The sequence below is a fragment of the Anopheles aquasalis genome, chromosome 3 (assembly GCF_943734665.1).
Source record: "Anopheles aquasalis chromosome 3, idAnoAquaMG_Q_19, whole genome shotgun sequence".
Classification (NCBI taxonomy): Eukaryota; Metazoa; Arthropoda; class Insecta; order Diptera; family Culicidae; genus Anopheles; species Anopheles aquasalis.
Genome location: NC_064878.1, coordinates 5653425 through 5675250, shown reverse-complemented (window position 1 = coordinate 5675250; position 21826 = coordinate 5653425). Strand labels below are relative to the sequence as shown.

The 21826-nt window shown below is 49.8% G+C and overlaps 1 protein-coding gene across 1 annotated transcript in view; it reads left to right on the top strand.

The window, feature by feature from the left end:
* Positions 1-1722: 1722 nt before the first annotated feature.
* LOC126576394 (ecdysone-induced protein 75B, isoforms C/D) overlaps positions 1723-21826 on the top strand; it is an 87555-nt gene continuing 67451 nt past the window's right edge. Inside the window, exons 1-2 of the mRNA XM_050237652.1 lie at positions 1723-1796; positions 4099-6189. Coding sequence (XP_050093609.1) covers positions 5157-6189 — 1033 coding nt within the window. The 5' untranslated portion in view covers positions 1723-1796; positions 4099-5156. The remainder of the gene's footprint in view (positions 1797-4098; positions 6190-21826) is intronic.

Sequence of the window (21826 nt, the reverse complement as noted above, 5' to 3'; positions counted from 1 at the left end):
AAAAGTATGCAAATTATGCACACAGTATGTTTGATCATTGTTTACATAAAAGCAAATTAATTTTAAAAAATAATCGAAGTAGTCTCCAATCAACCAAAGAAAATCTTAAATCCTGGCTACTGCGATGAGCATTTTGACAATCGAAATCAAATTTATGTGAAATCATTTGGATAAATCAAAGAAATTCTAATTTTTTGCCTTATTTCTTATCAAAAATATCATAAAAATAATGTCCCAGAGCAGCGCTAACCACGCCATTGCATACTGTATGAATGGAAAGGGAAAATCCCGGAAAAATATCCTTCCTGAAACCCCTCTTCCCGTGTTCCATGGAACGATATCGTCGGTCGGTTCCTGGTTGTGTCTGGCCCCCTTCCTCTGCTCTGAAAGGATATTCGTCCCGCGGTCGTCCGCAGCGCAAGGTGCTACTGCTCCTGGTCGGTGCTGCAATCTCCGGCCAAGTCCTGGGCACCGGGGAAGCTGTCTGCTCCTCTTTCACCCCTCAGTGCCAGTGTCTGTGTTGGTGCCTGTCCTGGTGGTGCATTCGCGAACAAGCAGGAAGAGGACACGAGTCCTGCTCTCGCTCTCTCTGGAGGGTGGTTCATGGCACCGGGTGCAATGCGTGTGAAGTGGCCGTGCTCGAGGGGAAAGTTGTGTAACGGGACGGGGACGAGACACCGGTCATGGAAGGTCGTGGACTCCCGGTCGCGCACACATACACACCAGAAGGTGGGTGCGGTGACAGTAGGTGAGTAGGTAAAGGAGTTCCGGTGGCGCGTGAGCGAGCGAGAAAGCGGTACAGGAAGGCATGAATTTAGGTGAGTCGGAAGATACAGTAAGTGAATCCTTTTCGTGCACATGTTCTAGATTTGACTTATTCAGAACAATCTTATTCTATGAAATTTGAAGAATTTTTCCAATGCTTTTTTTGAGGAAATCAACATCCCTCAGAATAACATCGTAGCAACTCAACTGAAGGGGTAATTTTTTGTAGTTTTCTGTTTTCTGTAACACACTGTTTAGGGAGGGTGCAGGTGCATAGGGGGGGGGGGGGGGGGGCGGGGGCGAGGAGTGATGCTCTCTCACACAACAATAGAGAACGACGAGCCCAAACAACCCCCCCCCCCCCCCTTTTTCTCCCAAAGGCCTGCTGCGGTTTATGTACTAACTCACACTGCACCCTGCACCAACCGCCAGAGTGCATCGGCCAGGAACGCGGTGCGGGTGCAGCGGGGCGAGAACGCTCCCTCTCACTCACACTCTTGCTCTCTCTCGCTCACACACTCGCCTCGATCCTCTCGCGTTCTAGAGAGAACGAAACGAGAGAGAGAGAGAGCGAAAGAGAGTGCGCTCCCGGTGGAAAAGGAAACACGGAAGAGAAGGTGGATGAAGGCAGGGCGGGGTGGTTGTCTCCCGGAATGGAAAAAGGGGGCCCGTCCCGCTCCCGCCTGTGCCACCGTTCCCCCCGTTTATCGTCGTTGTAGTGGTGCTGCTCTGAGACGACGAGCGTGTGCGCGAGTTCGAGCCAACCATCGAAGCAACCGCCGGAGCAGCATCGAGTCCAGGCCCAACGAAAGCGAAATTTAGTGAAGAAAAATCCTTCGAAAGGCTAGGACGGCCACTCCCGTAGCTCGTCGTCGACGTCGTCGTGTTGGCTGCCGCCGGTCGCTCGTGCTCGTCGCCGTGTTGTGTGTTTTCCGTGGGCCCATCGTGTGAGGCTCGGTTTTTTTTTAGCTTCGATCATCCATCCTCGGTTCGATGGTTGCTTTGATTTCCTGATTGAAAACCCCAAAAAGGTGCGTTCTACTGGGCGAGTGTTTGTTTGACCTCCGGACCGACCCCCTGATGGGTGACACAACCACCCTGCGGCCGGCGCTGCTGCCGGTGAAATCGAAAACAAAACGGTGTTAGAGCCGGGTGTGTACGGCACCAGCACGCATCGAACATCGGATTATGCGGCGCTAGCCATCGAAACGTGAAGAAGAAGACGGTGCTGCGTCAAACGCAAATCAAAGCAAACCGCGCCGGGAACCAGCGGGAACCGGCTGGCTGGCTGGCTGGCCGGCTGGCGGACACCCCCCTCGCCAAGTGGTCTGCCATTTTTTTTTGTATTGTTTTGCCATTCTGTTTTGTAGTTTCGTTCTTTCGGTGGCCTGCGATGGGGATTCACAACGCGCCGCTGCTGATGCTGGTCGTCGTCTTGGTCGCTGTCGTTGTCGTTGTGTTGTTTATGTGAGTGTGTGTCGCCTCCCGTTGTGTTGTGTCGGTCGGTGGCCTTGAGTTTGCTCTGGCAGGGCCTTGACCCGGTGCTGAAGTGAACATGAACCCTCTTCTCACACGCCCTCCTACCTCCCTTTCGGGTGGAGCGTGCGCTCGAGAGCGTGAGAGGGAAGGAAAACTAGTGACCGAAGCCGGCTGTGGAAGCGAGACCGTTGCATCATCATCGCAGCAGCAGGCGAGGAATAAAGGAAAGCCCCAAAGGAACCGAGTCCAATAATCAGAGACTACTCGATTGGCTCGTTATGAGCTGTGCACCGCGCTAGATCCCGTTTGAAAGTGTGATCCGCGATAATCAGATCACGCGTAGCGCATCGTGTGCGCCGGCCAGTTGAATATTATGATCCACTGCTCCTCCTTCAATCAAAAGTAATAAACTCTCATATTCAAGGTGAAATGGTGACCATGAAAATCGTTTCCCGTGTCTTTTTATAGACCGCTAGCGAGAAGGAGCGAGAAAGAGAGAGCGACAGAGTACAAGTCTGGCCGAGTACGGGTGCGAGCGAGCACTCGATGCCGACTCACGGCGTGAGATAGCTCGTCTCACCGGGCGGCTAGAACCTCACGCCGTTTTGGAGATGAGACCGGGGGGGCCGCAGAAGCAGAACTTTCGTGTTTGTGTCGGTCAGCGTCGGTTGTGTTGTAATTCGATTTTTCGATACCCGGGGTGGACGGGGAGGATCATTTGAATATGAGAAAGTTGGTCTCTGTGCCTCTTAGAATGTGTGTTTAGTGTTCTGAGTGGGAAAGGGAAGAACTGTTCTCGTTACCTCTTTTGCTCGTCGCTCAAACTGGATCAGATGATTTTGGGGCAATTTGAACACAACCGAACAACAAAACAAAGATCCTGTGGTTGTCTTTGGGACCCCAAAACATGCCAGTTGACGCTGGACGTGATGGAGTCTATCACCTGCAAAGAAGAAGAGTGTGAAAAGTAAAAGTTCTGACAGAGCTGAGCGCGGACAGCAACAGCAGCAGCAGCAGCAGCGTGACGGAATTCAAATCTAGTAGGCCAGTCCAACGCTCGGGACCGTGACGGGCAGCATAAATGGTTTCTGAAAGCCAGAGTAAGAGAGAGTGTGCCTTCCGCCTTCTCGCTTCCACCATTTCACGGGATCACGGCGCAGTTCTTTCTCCTTGCATCGTCTCCCCCGTACCGTCCGGTGGCGCGTGACGCGTGTGTAACCAACCACCACCCACTCCTCCTTTCACCATGCGTGTGGTCGTCGTCGTCGTCGTCGTCGCTGTCGTCGTTCCTGGCCTTCAAAATTGTGTGGACGAGCGAGCGCGCACTCACCAAACACGGAAACAGCGTGCGTTCGCGGTGAGTGACCGTTTGCGTGTTTTTATCTTTTTTTCAAAAAACGAACCAACTCTCCTGTGTGTATGTGTTGCGTGGTGTGGTGGTATTGGTGACGGCAGCGGCAGTGGCGAGTTTGCCGAAAATGTTGACCTTGAACTCGGTCGCGTTTCGAGCGATGGTGGGTTGAGACGACCCGGGGGGGGGGGGGGGGGGGGCGCGGGATGGTCCTCAAACCGCGTCGCGTTCGTTCGTTTGTTCGGTCGGTCGTTCGCGCAGCGACAGTAGTCAGAACTGGCGAGAATTGGCGAGCGTGTAATTCGATTTATGGAGTAGGCGATGCGGCAACCGATCCACCGCCGCTGTTGCCGGGGGATGCTGATCTGAAGTGCATTGTTTGTGATTTGGTCACACCTTGGTTTTTTGGTTAATTGAAATTGTAAGAAAGTAGCAGATGAGAGAGAGAGAGAAGAGTATTGACGACATTTTCCACACATAACGTAGTGCGTCTTCTTCACCAGCAATGCTTCGTCGTTCCAAGACTCGTTCTCTGGCGGGCCAGCAACAGAGCAACAACAATGACAACAATGTTTGCAGCAGCAGCAGCAGCAACACCTGACACATTGCCCTCGAGAAGTGTACTAGAAGTGGTGTGGCTGTGGTAGTGGATCTCTCGACCTCCTACCTCCTCCCCGGGCCCGGAGTTGTGTCGTGTGTATCGATTGCTGTGTATTCCTGTTTTGTGCCAGAGCGTGCGCTCCTCTGTGTAAGTGAACTCGTGAAAATGTGTCACTAGACCTTGAGCTTGAGCTCCCGCGTCCAACAGCAGTAGTCTATGAACGTGTCTGTGTACGTGCATGTGTATGTGTGTAAAGGCCAATCATCCTTGGGAAGGTCCTCTGGGCAATCCTGTGGGCGCCGTTTTCTGCCAACAATCCGCCAACAAACAACTGCTCGCCACCGGGGTCGCGATGTCACTGGGAATGTTGAGTTGAGCTCAACACACCCGTGAGCTAGCTACGCGGGGAAGATAGAACAATAGAATCAACAGCAGTGTTGTTTCCAAGAAATTTCGGAAAATGGATTCCCAATCGAAGTGACATCAAGGTCGACGACGTCGGCGTGTTCCTGTTCCGCATCGCAAAGAAGCAGACCGAGAGCGCTTAGAGGAAGTGCGTCACCACCAGTGAGTGCGTGATGTGTGCTAGTGTCCGCGTTTATGTGAGCTGAGTGGCCTCTTCCAACGATTTGCCTTTTAGTCGTCGCCTGCTGATTACACTCCTCCTGTTTACTCGCCCCAGCCCCCAACCCCTGGTGTTAGTGCCTGATTTACATGATTTGGGAGCCAGCCTCCCGGAGTGACGGTGATCAAAGTGAGCCTGGCGAGCAAAGTGTGATCGAAACGAAACGAATTAACGTAACCGGCAGCTGTTCGCCCTGTGTTCCCTGGCTCCCCGTTTGAACGAGTGTTTTCACGAAAAGGACACAAAGGTCCACCGAAAGTTTGAGTTCACGGTCAAGGTCGTTTGCAGGAGAGCTTTTACTCAGCCAAAGGATTGTGGTTCCGGTTGATCGTGATATGCAGTGCATCCCGGTTGTCGCAGAGCGACGTGGTGGTAGTGAGAGTATTCGCCGCCGTGTGGTGGTAAAGTGTGAGGAGGAACCGGAACCAAAGGAACCGCAGCTCCCGGAACCGGATCCGGAAAACACGGATCGTGCTGACGGATCACCACCCCGGGAACTGGCGGCGAGTGGCAATCAGTGTATCGTTTATTCGCGAGAAGAAGGTACGGAACGGTTGAACGGTGAGGTGGAATCAGTGGACAAGGAAGAATTGAAGGGGATAACCGAACCAAAACCGGCGCCAACTTTACTGCGCCAAACACCTTCGATGATGCATCCGAAGAAGACACTCAAGTTGGCCATCTCGATGCCGCTGGTTGCGGCATCCGTGACGGCTGTCGCTGCGGCTGGTGGTCGCCCGGGACCTCCAGCGTCATCACAACCATCACTAGCACCACCTCCGCCCCCATTGGCCGCTTTACGGCTCGATGAGAATGATGTTGAGTCGACGGATCGATCAGAGCAACCATCGGTACAGCTTCAAACCTCCAAAAACCAAGAACCTTCCCAAGGACAAGCTGCACCGGTTGTCGTACGATCGGTGATCCGGGATGGCCGGATGGTGTACCAACAGTCGGCGCAGGTGATGACGACCGCTCCGGCCACGGCCAGTGACCATCTTCCTGCCAGTGAAGATGAGGATGCAGCAGTTGCAGGAGCAGAAGAAGAAGAAGACGAACAGGAGCGCAAAAGTCACAACGGAGTAGGCGATGCAATCGAGCGCGAATGCAGTAATGGTCGTGTGATCGTCGTGGCAACTAATGGCGCGGGAGTGGTAATGCATTCCGCAGCAGCATCTGCTCCTGTTCCTCCACCTCCCAATCGCTCGACCACCGTCTCCAGTAGTAAAGGACATCAGCAGCAGCAGCAGCATCACCAACAGACATCCATGCAACCACCACCACCTCCACCGCCACTGAAACTGTCAAAAGGAGGCTCGGTGGGTGCCGGTGGTCACGAGGAACCGTCTAGTTCGATGCCCGATTTAGGTGAGTCCTGCGCTTATCATAGCACATCATTATTTTTTTAATCTGTCTAACATGCGCCTCCATCATAATTTCGGGGTTGAATAATTCGGTCTCTCGATCACGTCCAATCTTTTCCATCCACCTTATATGATCGTCTACCACCGAGATGATGATTAGATCTTGATTAAATATTCAAAAACCCAGCACGAGTGTGTTTGTGTCGGAACACAGTCACCTGAAACGTGTCGTCGACCGTGAAGGTGAAGACGATGAGACGATGTCGTCATCCCGCTGATCCCCGGAAGCGTGCAGTGCCGCATCGCTAACGAGTATATTTTGCCAAATTTTGCGCTCACGAGCAGCAAAAACCGGCAGTCTGTCAGTTGACTTGTGGTCATCTAGAATTCGGAGCCGTTTTGAAGGACACATGCACATCCACGGCTGCTTCGATGGACGGGACTTCTTTGGTCATCGTTTTTGGCAACGTTTTTTTTGAGAATACCTGCGCCGCCTGCGATGTGATGTGGGATGCGCATCGACGACGGCCAGCTGCGTGGCGATTGAGAAATTGTAATCGTGGAGCGATGGGAGTGGATGGATGGATGGAATGGACTATATTCGGAGAGGTGTTTGGCGCTTCATCGCGGATGTGTATTCTGCGATTTGCTATTTAAGGAAATGTCACTTGAGGCGCATTTATTGGAAAATCGTAAAATCTAAGCGTATCTTGAGAGGTGGAAGTGGGTCAGTATGTCTATAAATTCGTTAATTTTTGATTTATTTGTTGTTGTTTAATGTTTTGTTGTTCATTTACAAATTGGAAAGCAGAATGCTATATAGATCATATTTTTGATGCATTTTCTTCTTGCCAACAGGGTGGTTTGTGGTAGAAAACCAGTGCTGTTGACATCGCAAACAATAAACATCTAAACTCAAAAGCGTTCCTTTGTGAAAACAATCTTAAAACTGAAAAAAATCGCAAATTGAGAAAATGTGATGGCCATATGTTTTACCATTCAAAATTGGTTAATTCAAGTGTGAAAAGTACTTTAAAATATTAGCCTTTAATTGGTTATGCTTGCAACTCATCATACAAATGATTATTGGAACCAAAAAGCCCGAATGAATCATTTTGTAAACTATTGGCAACTAATTAAACTTGGATCCTACTCAACTCAAGCTCTCACTTCCCTAAAAAGCGTTACGATTACGCAGCACCTATTCCAAGGAAACTACTCGGAGATGAAGTTTTATTGGAACGTCCCACTAGGATCCCCAGTAGGACGGAACACGAGTAAACTCTTTCCGTCGCATGTTTAACCATCAACCTTTGACATCAGGTCAACATTTGACACTTGACGCGTGACCTCGGGTGATTGCCAAGGTGACAATAGTTGGGCTGCGTCGCCAATGACCCCTTCGGCGAGCACTGGCCACTCCGTTAATGTTGTTGATCCGCTTGGCACATTTGTTTATGGCGTACGGTGAGGTGCGAGGAGAACCGTTGCTCGAGTTCGTGACCAACGAACGAAGCAGCACCAGAAGCGCCAGCGTGAAATGGTTTGTAAGTAGGATTGCAGGACAGGTTTGGAAGGATAGAACTGCGCATAGTCCAGCCGGTCACCGATGCCGGTCGGTGTCGTCGGGTGTTTTTGAACTTACACGCGATCGGGGGTCAACCCGCGGTCTCCAAAATAATAATATTTGGCTTTGCAGCCCTAGGGCCTTCAGCCAGCTCACACTCCAGAAGGGGGGCTCTCTTTCTCTCTGCACGTGATGCCTCGCCCTGTTTGTTTGACCTTTAGGCGAGTGTGCGAGGTGGTGCAACAAACAGAACACTCTGCCTTTTCGGTTGTTTTACCGTTTTTGGCGAACGCTAATCCCAACACACCCCAGCACCTTCCACGGAGAGTACACCGTGGATTATCAGATCGACATTTCTGGTCGGTGTCCTTGTGTGCCTTGGGCTGCTCCTTCCCGGCATGCGGCTTGACCTTCCGACTCGAACCCGAGCCCAACCCGTTGGGTTCGTGCTGCTGGTAATCTGGCCGGAATGCTCCGTTTGGGTTCACCTTCACCCGTAACCAAGGCCAATGCCGTCCGCATCGTCGGGTGTTTGCCGTTTTGTCCGCAGCAGGCGACCCATCGCCGTGGTTCGTGTTCGATGATTTATGCATTCGCCCGAGCCCGAGCTGGGTTGGGTGGCCAGCTTTTCGGCTTTTCACGGTGGAAATGCTCCAACAAGTGCGCTCACCATTTTCCGCCATTCGTGAGTTCCAAATCGATCGTGGTGAGAAAGAGAGGTAAGAGCGAGAGAGAGAGAGACGGCGATATGTTTTTCGAGCTGACGAACTCGATCGAGTTGACTCATTCGAGTTCAACTAGCGTCCTCTAGGATTTTCACTTGTAATCATTTCCTGCAATTTCCGCGAGGGGGACATTAAACCGTTTCTACACTGCACCAAAATTTTCGCTGCCAAAATTACAATAAAACAACGTGTTTATAGTTTATAATACTAATTTAAGACTAAAATATAGCTCCATAATTCAATATCTTTTAGTTATAAACGCCAAACGTTCCAAACTCAATCGTTTGCGTAGCCATTTCCATTGAAATGGTCCGCGAGGGTAAAATTAGTGACTTTTCATTTTTTACGATTTTTTGTGCCGTAACCATTCAACTTTCATGTTTTAAGTAAATGGCATACTAATCTACAGCTTTTGAAGAATATTTGGTATTTTTTTGAGCAACATTCATTGAAAAATTAATCCGTGGCATCAAATTTTCTTAGGCGTGTCGTCGAAAAGTTACTTTTTACGGTGTCCATCGTAGCGACATGATGGGTCATCTGAACTATACAAATCGATATTCGTTAGAAAGACTACAAGTTTATCTAGGTAGCTTCGGAGAGTTTTTGTTGATATTCCTATTTTTCGATTTTTGGCAGATTTTTGAAGTTGAAAAAGTGATGCTTTTTGTCATTTTGCCTAAAAACTCGATTTCCAAAGATTTCTTAAAAAAAAAGTATCAACAATTTTCATCAAACCTCGACCAATTGATAAAATTGAAGCAAGATGATGACTCCACAAAAACTGGGAGAACTTGGCTGAGATGTTTTGATGCATCCTCCATATAGCCCAGACCTTGCACCATCGGATTATCACTTGTTTCGTTCTATGCAAAACTCGCTTAGTGGAGTACGACTGGTTTGTGTGAGTGAGTTGCTTTTGAGTAGCATTTATAATATTTCCCTGAACTATCGAATTTTCCTAGTGAAGTTGTTGCTTAAGCTATTCGACTGCTTAAAACATATTTTATTATATGATTTCCTCACACAAACGAATAAGACACTGACGCAAGAATGCTACTAGAGAGCAACCAAACAAGACTCTAGACTCTAGATGGTCGAGACCGATCGAATTCGAATGCGTCAGAGCACGTCTCGCAGTGGTTGATCTTCAAACGTCCTGTTGTGGTGCGTTGCCTTTGGGGCGAGCAAAAAGTTCGATGAACCGGCAATCGACAGAGAGCACAAAAGCGAAGACAGAGAGATAGAGAGAAATTCCAACAGCTCATCCAACGCAACCGATCATCCCCATCTTGGGGCGAGCTTTCGGAAGTTTCCTTCTTTGCTCCTTCTTTCGCAAGGAGCACACAGGCACCGCTGCCACTGCCTCCATATCTTCAATCTCGGTTTCCACCCCTTTCTCCTCACACGCTGCATGGGGACGCCAGTGGAAGTGCCAGTGGGCCAGTGGGAATAGCAAAGCGCCTGAGCCCCACCGTGGTGGTGTGGTGATCCGCACGACAGTTCACTTCACGCTGCCAGTCGTTGACCGGATGAGTGTTTGAACTATTAACTTTATAGCAATGGCGGTGCAGGGGGTTTCGTTGATCATTTCCTCCCACCAACACTGCCTGCGATCTTCACGAAAAGCGGCGGGAAATGGATGGTTTTTTTGAGGGGGAAATATTGCTCCACACGTGAAAGAGCAGCTTTTAAGGCGAGAGGTGGATGGGGTTTAGTTGAAGGGAAATGTGTTTCTGGGCTGAGCTGGGCAACGAACTTTTCGAATTCCACAGCCTCACTATCTCTCCCTCTCTTCCTCTCTCTCTCTTTCTGTCTCTCTGTCTCTCTGGCAGATCGAGAGAGGGATCGCGATCGAGGAGACCAACGACCCAGAGCCAGCTTTGGGGAAAGTAAAAACCGAAACCAAAGCGTCGCGATACCAACCAACCAACCAACCATTCCGATGCACTTTGCGCCGTGGTGTGGTGGTGGGTGGCGAAAGGAATTCAATGGCCGCAGCGCACATCCACCGGAGGGAAGCCCTTTCGCTGGGCTGGCATGGAAAGTGCACCGCATGGTTTCAACCGCCAATCGTCCACCTTCGTGCATCGGTGGGCGAAGCATGAAAATTGAAACAAAGTAAATAGGCCAAGCGCACCCAAGCCCAGTGCCAGTCCGGATTGGCGTGACTTCGAGCATGGGCTGCAGTTGCCCTTCCCAAACCCCGGCTCGGCACACCCGCGATTACTGCCGAGTGAAAGTGATACACTTTTAAGGAGGAATAAATCGTCCGTTTAATTGACATAATTTTTGCAGCAGACCCGTGCCGGCGACATGGTTTTACATTTTCCATGGTCCATTTATGGGGAATGACGGTGCTGCGAGAGAGGTTTTAGTCCGCTGTAAGTCGGATCGGTACCGTGTTGCTCTCAACTGTAAGTTGTTTCCAACTGGCATCGTGGTTAATGGTTTTAGAAACACATTACCTATCGCTAAAAGAATATAATAGAGTTAGCAAGTGAAGAACAATTTAAGAAATAATTGTAATATAATGAATAACGTTTGGAAACACTTTGAAAACAAAAATATTCAGTATAATACTTTGCAAAAATTCCTTTCCATGCGGAAAAGCGGACAATAAGAGTGGCTAACAACAAAAAGCAGAACGAGATAAACGAAGGAAAAAAACCGCGTTAGCTATAAAACCTTAACTTTGCTCTTCGAAAGCAACGAAAACAGCAACACGTTAAAGCAATAAAAACGTAAACAGAAGAGAAGAGAGAACAGAACCACAGCGGATAATAAAACACGCGTCCGTAGAATCACGATCTACGCTGGAGCAACATAAACGCGGCAGCTGCAGTCCGCACTCGCATGCTCATGCACCGCGTGCAGACAAGATGCAAGATGAGTCAACGAACCGGGAGCGAACGAGCGGTCATCGTCGCGATCTTCACCGCAACACGCGAGAGAGTTCATGAACAACCAATGATGCTGATGCATCAGCGGCCAACGGTGTTCGACGCGGCGGTGCCGGCTATAAACTGCATCCCTACATCATCTCCGTGCCCCGAACGATGTCTGGTTGCATTCTCCTTTTATTGCTTTCCTTCGTTATCGCTTTTAGAATTGGAGATGTTGGATGGGTTTACGACCGATCCGATCGTTCCGCACGATCGTTAAAGGGAAGTGGTTCAAGCGGAGGGGGGCCGGGTGGAGATTGGATTTGGTTTGCGGTTGTTTTTTTGCATTCACGTTCCAGCTGCAAATGGGGAGCAGCCGTGATCGCGATCGTAGTGATGTCTTGTTGGTTCGTGACTTTGGTATTATTGAGCCTCAAGTCTAGACCTCCAATGATCATCATGCTCAAGCCGGATGGTGATGATCCTTCATGCCATACTGACGGTGTGCTAGTGGTTTTGGTCGTGGAATAGATTCCAAACCCGTGGGACAAGAACACCACGTCTTCACCACGTCTTCACCACGTCACCACGGTGAGCGACAGTCGAGAACGAGTTCCAGATTAAAATCTCGCCCCAAATGTCGTCCATCGTAGGCGATCGTTGATTAGCATCTTGAAGCCTCGAAGCTCCCCAATTCAAGTTCTACCCCAATAAGCTCCCATTCAAACCACCTCTCGCGATCGCACGGGACCTTATATGGGCCACGGCAGCGCGTAGCAGAACCGCTCTTCAGGCTCTTCAGTATCAACTCAGAATCGTGCGTTCTTTCTGCGATCAAGAAACCGTGCACCGTCCGAACTGGTTTTTTTTTGCGGGAACCTTTTTGGTGTGTGTGGTGGAGTTCGAATTGGAAGTTCTTGTTCTTGGCTAGCAGCTGGCAGCAGCTGCTGCTGTTGGTGGTGGGCTGGTCAAGAACACGTTTCACAATTTTTGGCATTCGGACGCTGTACGAAGTTCTTCGAGTTTTGGAGAGCGTGAGCTAATGATGATCGGACTGACGCAATGGTATTTCGGAACCGAAACCGAATTCTGCTGCTTTCTGGTTATCGCTAAAGGTGTGGCAAGTCACGAAACGAGCACAGCGTAGGACTCCAGGTGTCCGAATTTAATGGTTTTTCGATGCAAAAGTTTCCTAATTTTTCTGTTTTGTTTTCAATGTTTGAGTTGAAAAACTGGATGCATCGTGTTGAGGATAATATTGCGAATCCGAAAACCGCTTCCTGGTAATCTTTATTATCCATACGGACAACTTTATCAGCGAAAAAACGTTTCGCAATCGGAAAAGGCGCCAGCACCGGCCAGCATTAGACGCTCGCTCTCCTAAAATGGCATCTCAATCGCGATCATTGATCCGTTTTTTCCCCGTTTACTCTTGCTCCTTTGGCTGAAGATCGTGAATTCATCCATCAATCAGCTACCGGATACCTCGTTTTTGGTACGGCCCCCCCCTCTCTAAAAGCTCATGGATCGGTTGCTTTTTTTGTTATTTATGCGATTAGTTGTATCTCATTTCGCAGAGTTTATGATTGCACAGCCCGGCACCACCGGCGCCCAAAACGAAAAACAGTCAAAAAAGATGAAAACTTTCCCCTCTTTCCGAACACGCCTGACACGCCGGAGCGTGTCTGTGTCAGCTGGAAAAATGCATTTTTTATGTCTCAGTTCAGCGTTTCACCCTCCTCGAGGCGGGCGCGCGACAGCATAAGCGTTCACTTTCAACCGAGAGAGGCGAAGCGAAAGTGTTTCTGCCGCCGGAGGGGCCTGCCTTTCTTCGGGCGCTCTGCTTTCGCACTTTCTTCTGATCGTCGTTGCCGGCATCGTCGTCGCAGCCGTCACAGCCGTCGCCGTCGGTGACTTTCGCGAGAGAAGAGGCCATGACCGCGCACACCATCCAGCGACTTCTTTCACTGCACTGCACAAGGGGGAGGGCGAGATCTTTAAAGCATATCTTTTAATGTTGTGCCACTGGTTTGGTGTGGCTTTAAATTTCTTTTCCTTCCCTTCCCTGGGCCCTCCTTCGGCGTACGGGCGATCACCCCTCTGGTGTGGTGAGGTCAATCCATTGGTGGTTGTCGGTTCGAAAGTGCACTTTTCGGTCGGCCGGTCGGTCGGTTGGCCGGGGTGCGCGCCTTAGTTTTCTCAACCGATTCCTCCGGGCGGTCAACTTTCTTGGCCAGGGATTTGACCCCTCCCGGGTTCGGCACCGGCCAGCAATGCACCGGCTGGCCGCGGAGCTGAGCGAAATCGAAAGCTGGCCACTGTCTATTAAGATGCGATGCGATTAGGTGTTTTTTTTTTTTTTGTGTGTGGAAGGTGGAAGTGGACGCTAAATCAATAAAATGCAGGTTTTATGGTTTATTTATGTTTTGAATGGAAAACAACGATTACATGATAGGTGGCAGTCTTGTGACTGATGGTGGCTCGTCAGGGCAGAGCACTGGGGCTTTTGCGATGTGAAAAGTAAACTAGTCAGTAGCCAGCAATCGCTAGCTATTAATTCCATTTGGTTTGGATCTATATCAAAATGATTTTGGTGATAGTTTATTGAATTATTTATGGAGCTGCTTGTTGAATAGATTTTGATAAGCTTCTTTTAAAACGTTTTTAATCAGGTAAAATTTACTAAAAAATTAAACAAAAAAGGAAAGTAAAGATAAGCCCCGCTAGAGCTTAGTCTCCTGAATGAACGTTTTGATCATTAAAAAGCGACTTTATCATCCTTATTATTTATAATTGATGATGTATTATCTCTAGTCACACATTTAAACATTTTCGTTTGGTAAATATGTCACGAACATTCAACAAAAACGTTACAATTAAGATGTTTAATTGTTAAGAGAAATTTACGCGCTCCAAATCCATTTGTTACAACAGTTACGATGAGCGATCTTTCAACTCTTTAAAAAATGATGACTGTCAAATTCAATTCAATAATTCAATGTCGAATGCAGACTAACTCATGTTAAACTTTGAACCATGAAGCTTCGGAATCGTGTTGCTCTCATTTCGACCTAGAAAAGGCACAATCAGCTGCTGCTGCTGCTGCAGGCAGTCCTTACATCAGATTCGCGCATCCGCGAGCAAATGAATGCCTTGCATTTGCACTTTTACTCTCCCACCCGTTCTGCCAGCTGATAAGACTTCGTGCGACATTGCTCTCCCTGGTGATTGCAACGAGCCTTTTTTGGAGGAGGGCTCAAAACGCATCGCTATCAGCACTCAGGTTACACAATTTACTGCTAAAAAAAAAATAGCGCCCAGATAAAAATAGAAGAAACAGAGCGACGAGATTTTGATCAAACAATTGTGATGCGGGTGGCGCTGCAAGAAAAACGCTGTTGGATGAAAAATAATAATAAGAAACTCGCCCTGTTGTGCATCATCTGCGTCGCGTTGACAAGCAAACACACCCAGTGACCGAGTCTCCACTGCCACGCCACGGTGTTGTACTCCAATGCAGTTGCTGGCGAGCAGAAAGCGAGAGGGAGCGATAGTCTTATCACAGCCGCACTGAACAGAAGGAAGAGGAGGGGCAGGAGAAGGAGTACATCAACATCTCGAACGAACGATGCGTGCGCATGTGGTGTGTCTGCTACTACGGAGAAGGTGAAGGAGGATGAGAGGCGAGTGCCCGGTGGTGGTGCGGCGCTTAGTCCTTGAGAAAGTTCAGCACTTTATCTCGGTCGTTGACACGACGGTTATCAGCGACCGTCCGTCCTTCCCGTCCTGCTGGACCGTTCCATCTGCTCCCCTCCCCTGGGGGGGGGCCATCGACAGCTTATCAGCACAGTCTCCACACACAATCACCACCACCACTAGCACCACCAGCACCACGACTACCGCTCACATGCCGCTAATGTGGCGTACATGCCAAGGCCGTTACCAAAATCATTCCCTCCCTCGCCATTGCCAGATGTGTCCGTGTGCTCGCACCGATGCCCTTGAAATGGTACATTGCGTCGCATGTTTTTTTCATCCTCCTCACCCCCCTCCCACCACCATCGAACAGCTTTGCGTGATCGCGATAGCAAACGGTGCTAATGAGTACGGCAAACCATTCATCGTCATCGCACATCGTCACCGTCGCCAGCAGCGTTCTAGTTGCCACTCGATACAACTCGATTAGACGCCACGCTGGGGCTTGGGGGTGGGTGTAGGGGGTAGACCTTGACGTACAGGCGTTGCTCTTTAGCTCTGTGCACTCGAGTCCTTGGCGAGGACGGTTTATGAACCGTTCACAGGAGGAGGACTCTTTCAGGAGCTGCTGAAGGAATGGCATTGAGGGAAGCACGCTAGTTGATTGACACGCATTACTCACTTTGTTATCCTCTTTATTGATTACTTGTAAACATTCTAATGTATTGTTTATTCTACTCTAGAGCATGTTTTACACATTTCTCGTTTTATATTGCTCAACTACTGTTTGGCAATGGCTTTACTTATTTATTTCGTCCATTTTATACCTTTTTTCTACACTGTTTCATATTTTAACGGTAAAAAGTTAATTCATTCGATGCTTATAATTGCTTGTGAAAATTTCGGAAGGACAATGGAAGCTAATATCACTTATAATGTTTGCATTTGCCATAGGTTTTCCCCCCTGCAAAAATCCCACATGACACATCGTTAGCTGTACACCAACTGTTACCGCGCTACCTACGTAAATATGCGATGATGAAATCGTCCTTGACTCGGCCCGGGGCGGAAGACTCACGGGATCGGGTCGGTCGGTCGGTCGGTCGGTCGGACATAAAGGCGTAATACCCTCCACTGCCTTCACCGCACCTCGCCGATCTTTGTGCTCTCTCTCTCTCTCTCGAGTGGGGCACAAAAATTCGCACAAATATCTAAATTTAATCCTCCCTGAGCGAGCTAGCGCGGCGGGAGCAGTTGCTGTTCAAGGTCAAGTCCCTGCCTCCCACACCCGTTCCTCCTAGTTTGAGATGAGTGCTGGTCCTGCTCCTGCTGCTGCTCAAATTGTATATTTACACAGCCTTTTTTTTTTGCCTGGCCCGTTCGCTGTTGAGCGATTGCAGCGCGAAAAATGTGTGGCACTGGAGCACACCGAACCAGCGCGCCCGCCCGCCGGGGGTTGCGGGTGTGAGAGACAGACAGACAAGCAGGCAGCAGCAGCATCATCATCATCACCAGCATCGAACCACACGCTCACTCACTCAACTCAACTCAATACCCCGCCTGATGCTGATGCTATGCGATTGCGCGTGCCCATCATGAAATCATGGTCGATGTTGCGTGCGACGCGCTCTCTTCCGGGATCCCTGTCTCTCTCTCTCTGTCGCTCCTTGGCAGCTTGATCTATTTGGCCCCGTCTAATCATAACGAGCGTGTTCTACGTTCAAGGCCATCAAGGCCCCCGGGATGACGGAAGTTGCTGTTGCTGTTGTGACAAATACCGCGATATGGAACAAAGTCATCGTTCGCCAGTTCAAACAGTTCAGTTCTGCTGGTTTATGCTCACGAGAGCGCGAGAGGTGTGAACACGTTTGTGTCTCATTTCGCATAACGAACGACCCTTGGTTTCTGCTCACTATCCCCTGGCCTGCGATTCCATCCGCATCGACTGTTGTCGGTCGAATCGCACCGGTGAAGGTTGCCTGGATAAGATAAGAGATTCCACAAATGGGTTCGAAGGCAACGTTTTTTTTGGGGAGGGGGTATTTGTGGGTGGTTAACCCACTACCGGTCACCTTCCGCCGTCCCCTTCTTCTAGCACACTATGCTAACAGCGCGAGCAAACATACGTTGAGTCTCTATCGATTGAATAATAATTGCGTGCGCACTCAACGCACACAAGCACACTACCACGCACCACGAATACTCCGCGTTGGAATCCTGTGATCTGAGAGCAGCTCCACCAGCAGCAGCAGCTCTGTGGCGAAGACGCAATGGAGCGGCAGTCTGCTTGCGAGGGGCAGGAAGTTGGACCGGGGACAATGGCCAGCAAAAGCCATGAGTCAAGACAACCATCACAACCAGCACGAAGGCAGCCCCCGGAGCGGTCGAGTCGACTGCTTGGAAAGATCAATAAACGCGCGGAAGGTCACACCGCGATGGCTTTATGCGAAGCGCGTCTTTGGTCCCACCTCACCGCGGTTCGCTTCTTGTGGCTCTACGATCTAGCGCTTATTTCTAAGCAAAGTTCGAGGTCTGGGTCTGGTCTATGATGGCCCCTCGTGGCCTGGAGCGGATCAACAGGAGCGCTAATCGGTTTGGGGCGCACGAGAGCGGGAATGATCGCTAAAAATGAAATTAATATTTAAATGAACTCACTCACCACCAACCCAGTCGCCGGGCCACGCGGGCCACATTCTGCGAGGCGTTCTGCGTGGAATGATGATGCCCCGTACTCGAGCCAAAGAACAATCAATGTTCTTTATGCTGTTCGTGTCGCGTCTGTTCGCAAAGTCTTGGCGTCGTCACCGTTGTTGTTGTTGCGGTGCGGTCTGCGAATAAGTTCTACGTCGTTCCCACATGCGTCGCGGTTCACCGCCACTTGATTGATTGATAGCAGAGGGAAGGGCGACAACGTGGCTCAGGTTTCTAAAACAACTCCCACTCGGGGTCTTGGAGGGAATTCCTAACAGCAAAGGCGATTCATTCGGTGTGGTTTTGTCATTTGCTGTGGATTATTATTCTCTTTTCGTTGTTTCTTTTATAAGTTCTTCAATTTTTCCTTATTTCATCGTGTACTTACTCTTTCTTTTCGGCTTTATGAACACTTTCTATATTGAATTCATTTCATTTTGTTTATCTGTTTATTTCATTGTGTTTCATTTCATTGTGTTTTCAATATTTTATTCCTTCTAAAATATTTTCTTCTTCCTCGATGCTGGCTTTCATAACAACACACTCACGTCATTCTGCAACTATTCATGAATGAAGCCACCTCGAATAACTCCACTATCGCTATCAAGTGCCGACATATTGCAATGCCTTGAACCTCGCTTGAATGTCATCGACATACGAGGAAGGGGAACCATCGTCATCATTAGCCTCACTCTCATGGACGCCATCTGCTCCTGCACCGGCACTGCACCGGCACTGCACTCGTCGCAGCAGATGATTGTTTCCCTTTCCAATTTGAGGAGACTGAGGCCTTTTCGCCAAACTTTTCTCAGGACACTTCGAGAGCACGCCAAGTTCAATGCGAAAAACCCATTACAAGATCATGGCCATCATGCTGTTTGTCTGTGTCTGTGGGGGGTTTGTGTGCCAAAAGTATTCTCGCCTCTCTTGCGCCACTCGCACCACTGAAACGGTGACCGCGAGAACGAGTTTTTTTTTTATTTTGCAACGAGCAGTGACTGAACTGATTCCGGACCAAGAACCGAGAACGGTGCCAGTGTATCAAGCTCTCCTTCTCCACCACCACCATGGCCGCCACCGGGTGGATCGTGTTCACAACCACCACAAACCATCATTTGTGGTGTGGTCCGTTCGAATGCGGAGTAATTACGCCCCATCATCGTCATCGCCATCGCCATCACACGAAAAAAAAGGGTTGGCAAAGCGAGAGAGGGTGGTTGCGGTGGGGTGCTTCGCTCGTTCGTTCGCTCGTTCGCTCGTTGTGCTGGAGATCAAGCACCGTCAACGGTCACGTTCATGGCCGTTCACGGCAGGCCCGGAGGAGGCCATCGTCGTACCGCGTTCCATGCGAGCGAACGAACGAACGAACGAACGAACGAACGAGTATTCACAGCAGCGGCACAGTCAAAAGGAACGGTATCCTCCAACCACAACCATCATCATCATCATCATCGTCATGATCACCACCCAGTTGGAACGGAGCCATGGCGAGCGAAGACGCAGTGAACGAGTGTCGTCCGCGGATGGCGCACAAGAAACGGAAAAAAGCGACGGAGACACCTGCGAGCACCGTGCGAGAGATGATAAGAGGAGGTGGAGGGGTCTCGCGGAGTCTCATGGTGTGGGAACATTGAACAACGACAACAAAAAGTCACTGTCATGGCCGCCGTCTCCCGCTGGCTGGCTGGCGGGCTGGCAGCAAGTAGAAGGCAACGAGTGCGACCTCGCGGCCAACGAACGCCAAACACACTCCACCAAATGTCAACGGACGTAAACGAAGGGGGTTTTCGCGGGTCCATCCGCGAGCTCGCTCGCTAGTGGTTTGTGGTGGTGGCGGCCGCGGTTTTGATTTGATTTTGAGGTTCATGGTTGAACCGGAATCGTGTGGAGTTCCTTTAAGCCGAGAGAAGAAGGAGGGAGGAGGTTCATGCTCGATTCAATGACGCCTGGTTGACCGTGCCAGAGGCCAGTAATCCTGCCAGCGCTGAAACTGAAAGCCGTTTTTCGACTTTTAGACCCTAATGATGGTGATGATGGAGCTGATGATAGCGAGTAATTTTATTGATTTACTTTGACCCAATGAGTCGTCGTCCTGATCGTGTGTGGCCGACATGCACCATTAACGTTGAGTTTTATTGATAACTGGCGTGCTGAGGTGTTTCACTGTTCCTGGTCAGCACACACGCAAGCTGGAAACTGACACTTTGTGTTTAATGTGCATTTTAAAAGCACTAAAATCGCTATTCCCGTGTGACCTATTTCCCTGCTTTGCTGTGGATCCGAGAGTGCTGAGTCTAAGGTGGAAATAGGTTTGTTGTTGTTGTCTCATCAATATGCTTACATAATTTTTATGTTCTGCCAGTTTTCACGGCTCTCCCTTCGCTTATGTAGTCGATTAGTTCCCTTTTCCCTTTTTACCATCTCCGAAAACACACATAAACACACCATAAACATGCGAATGCGAATGATCACAAAAGAAGAACGGCAGCAGCGGCGCCTCCATCAGGCCCGTGTTCTCGAATTCTTTCTGGGCCCATTCTGGTCCACTTACAGCAAAAAAAAAACACGCACACACGCATCTAGCTTTGTGGTGTCCAAAACAAAATTCGCCAACCCCCCCTTCCACCTCCCAGAAAAGCATCGTTCGAGGTTGAGCACCACCACCACGACCACCCCAAAACGGCGCTGGCGCTGCGATCTTCCTTCCGCGTGGAAACCTTCTCGCGAATTTGTAAGCGAGCGAGCCAGAGCGAGAAAGAGAGACTATGAGAGAGAGCGGTGGCAAGAGCGAGAGAGCGCACGGTCGCCCGTTTTTATATAAATTCAAGGTTAGTCGGTCATTGACTCGCGCGCGCGTGTGTGCGCGCTCGCTCTTCCTCCTCCTCGCGTCGTCGTCGCGAACGGGGACGAATGAGTGACTCGTTGCTGGTAACCCACATCTCACCGCCCGACGAGTGGGACACGCACTCACACAACGGTGCCGGGCAGAACGCGCACATAACCAAACAAACAATAAATGCGTGCGTATATTGTTCGTTCTTGATATGTTTGTTTTTAATGCCGATCTTTCCGCCATGCTTTTGCGACCGAGATGTTGTCGTCTTCGTGGTCGTCTTTGGTGCCATTTGTGTAGCTCTTTCAATTTTCCTTTTGAGTCATTTATTTTGGTTGCGTGTGGCGCGCGCTGTTGTTGCTGTTGTGTGCTTTCATTTCGCGAACGAGGCGCTGCAGTAGCAGAGGGAGGTCAGTAGTGCAAACGAGGAAGCGACTGAAATTCTGTCACCCGTTTCACAAACACAAATGCACCCGGAGACTGCAGGCTGATGAGGAGACGGCGTTCTCGGTGCACACTAGGATCCGCTGCTTCAATTCTGAAAAAAAGTATGTGAAACGCCAAGAACAGCAGCAGCAGCAGCAGCAGGAGGCCTTGACATTTTGCTTCGCCTAGAATCATTCGAAGGAAACACACACATAGGGAAAGGAAAGTAAGGAAAATCAAACAAACCACATTTCCTTTTGGCCCCGAGAACCCATTCGACCCGCATACGAATCGTGTATTTACGAAACCCTCTCTTACCACCACCCCCTGGACTTGGTTGGTGGGTGGGAGCGTGCATATAATCAAAAGGAGGAGCGCTCAAAAGGAAACCAAGGTCATAGCCCTCGCTAGCGCGCGAGCATGCGAGGAGTGAGCGCCTGCTGCTTTCTCGCTTTCTCCCGCTCTCACTCTCACTACTTCAGTTTAGTGAGTGAGATTTCCACACCCCCTCCCATGCACCGTCGCTTTTCTTTGGGTTCGCTTTTCCTTCTTCTTTTCATTTTCGTTCGCCATGGAAAGCGATGGAAGGAGTTCTCCTGTCTCTCTCTCTCTCTCTACCGTTTCTCGGGGCGAGGTGCCGGGTTTGAGTTCCAATTTTCCGTTTCCAGGGGGAAAAATTAAGCAACCCTCGTGGGTGCGGGTGCGGTGGGTGGTGGCGCACGTTGCGGGTGCGGAGACCTTTTAATAGTTTCTTCGGGGAGGCAAGTGAGTGAGTGAGTCAGACACGGAAAGGGAACAGGGAAGGATGGAGCTGCCCC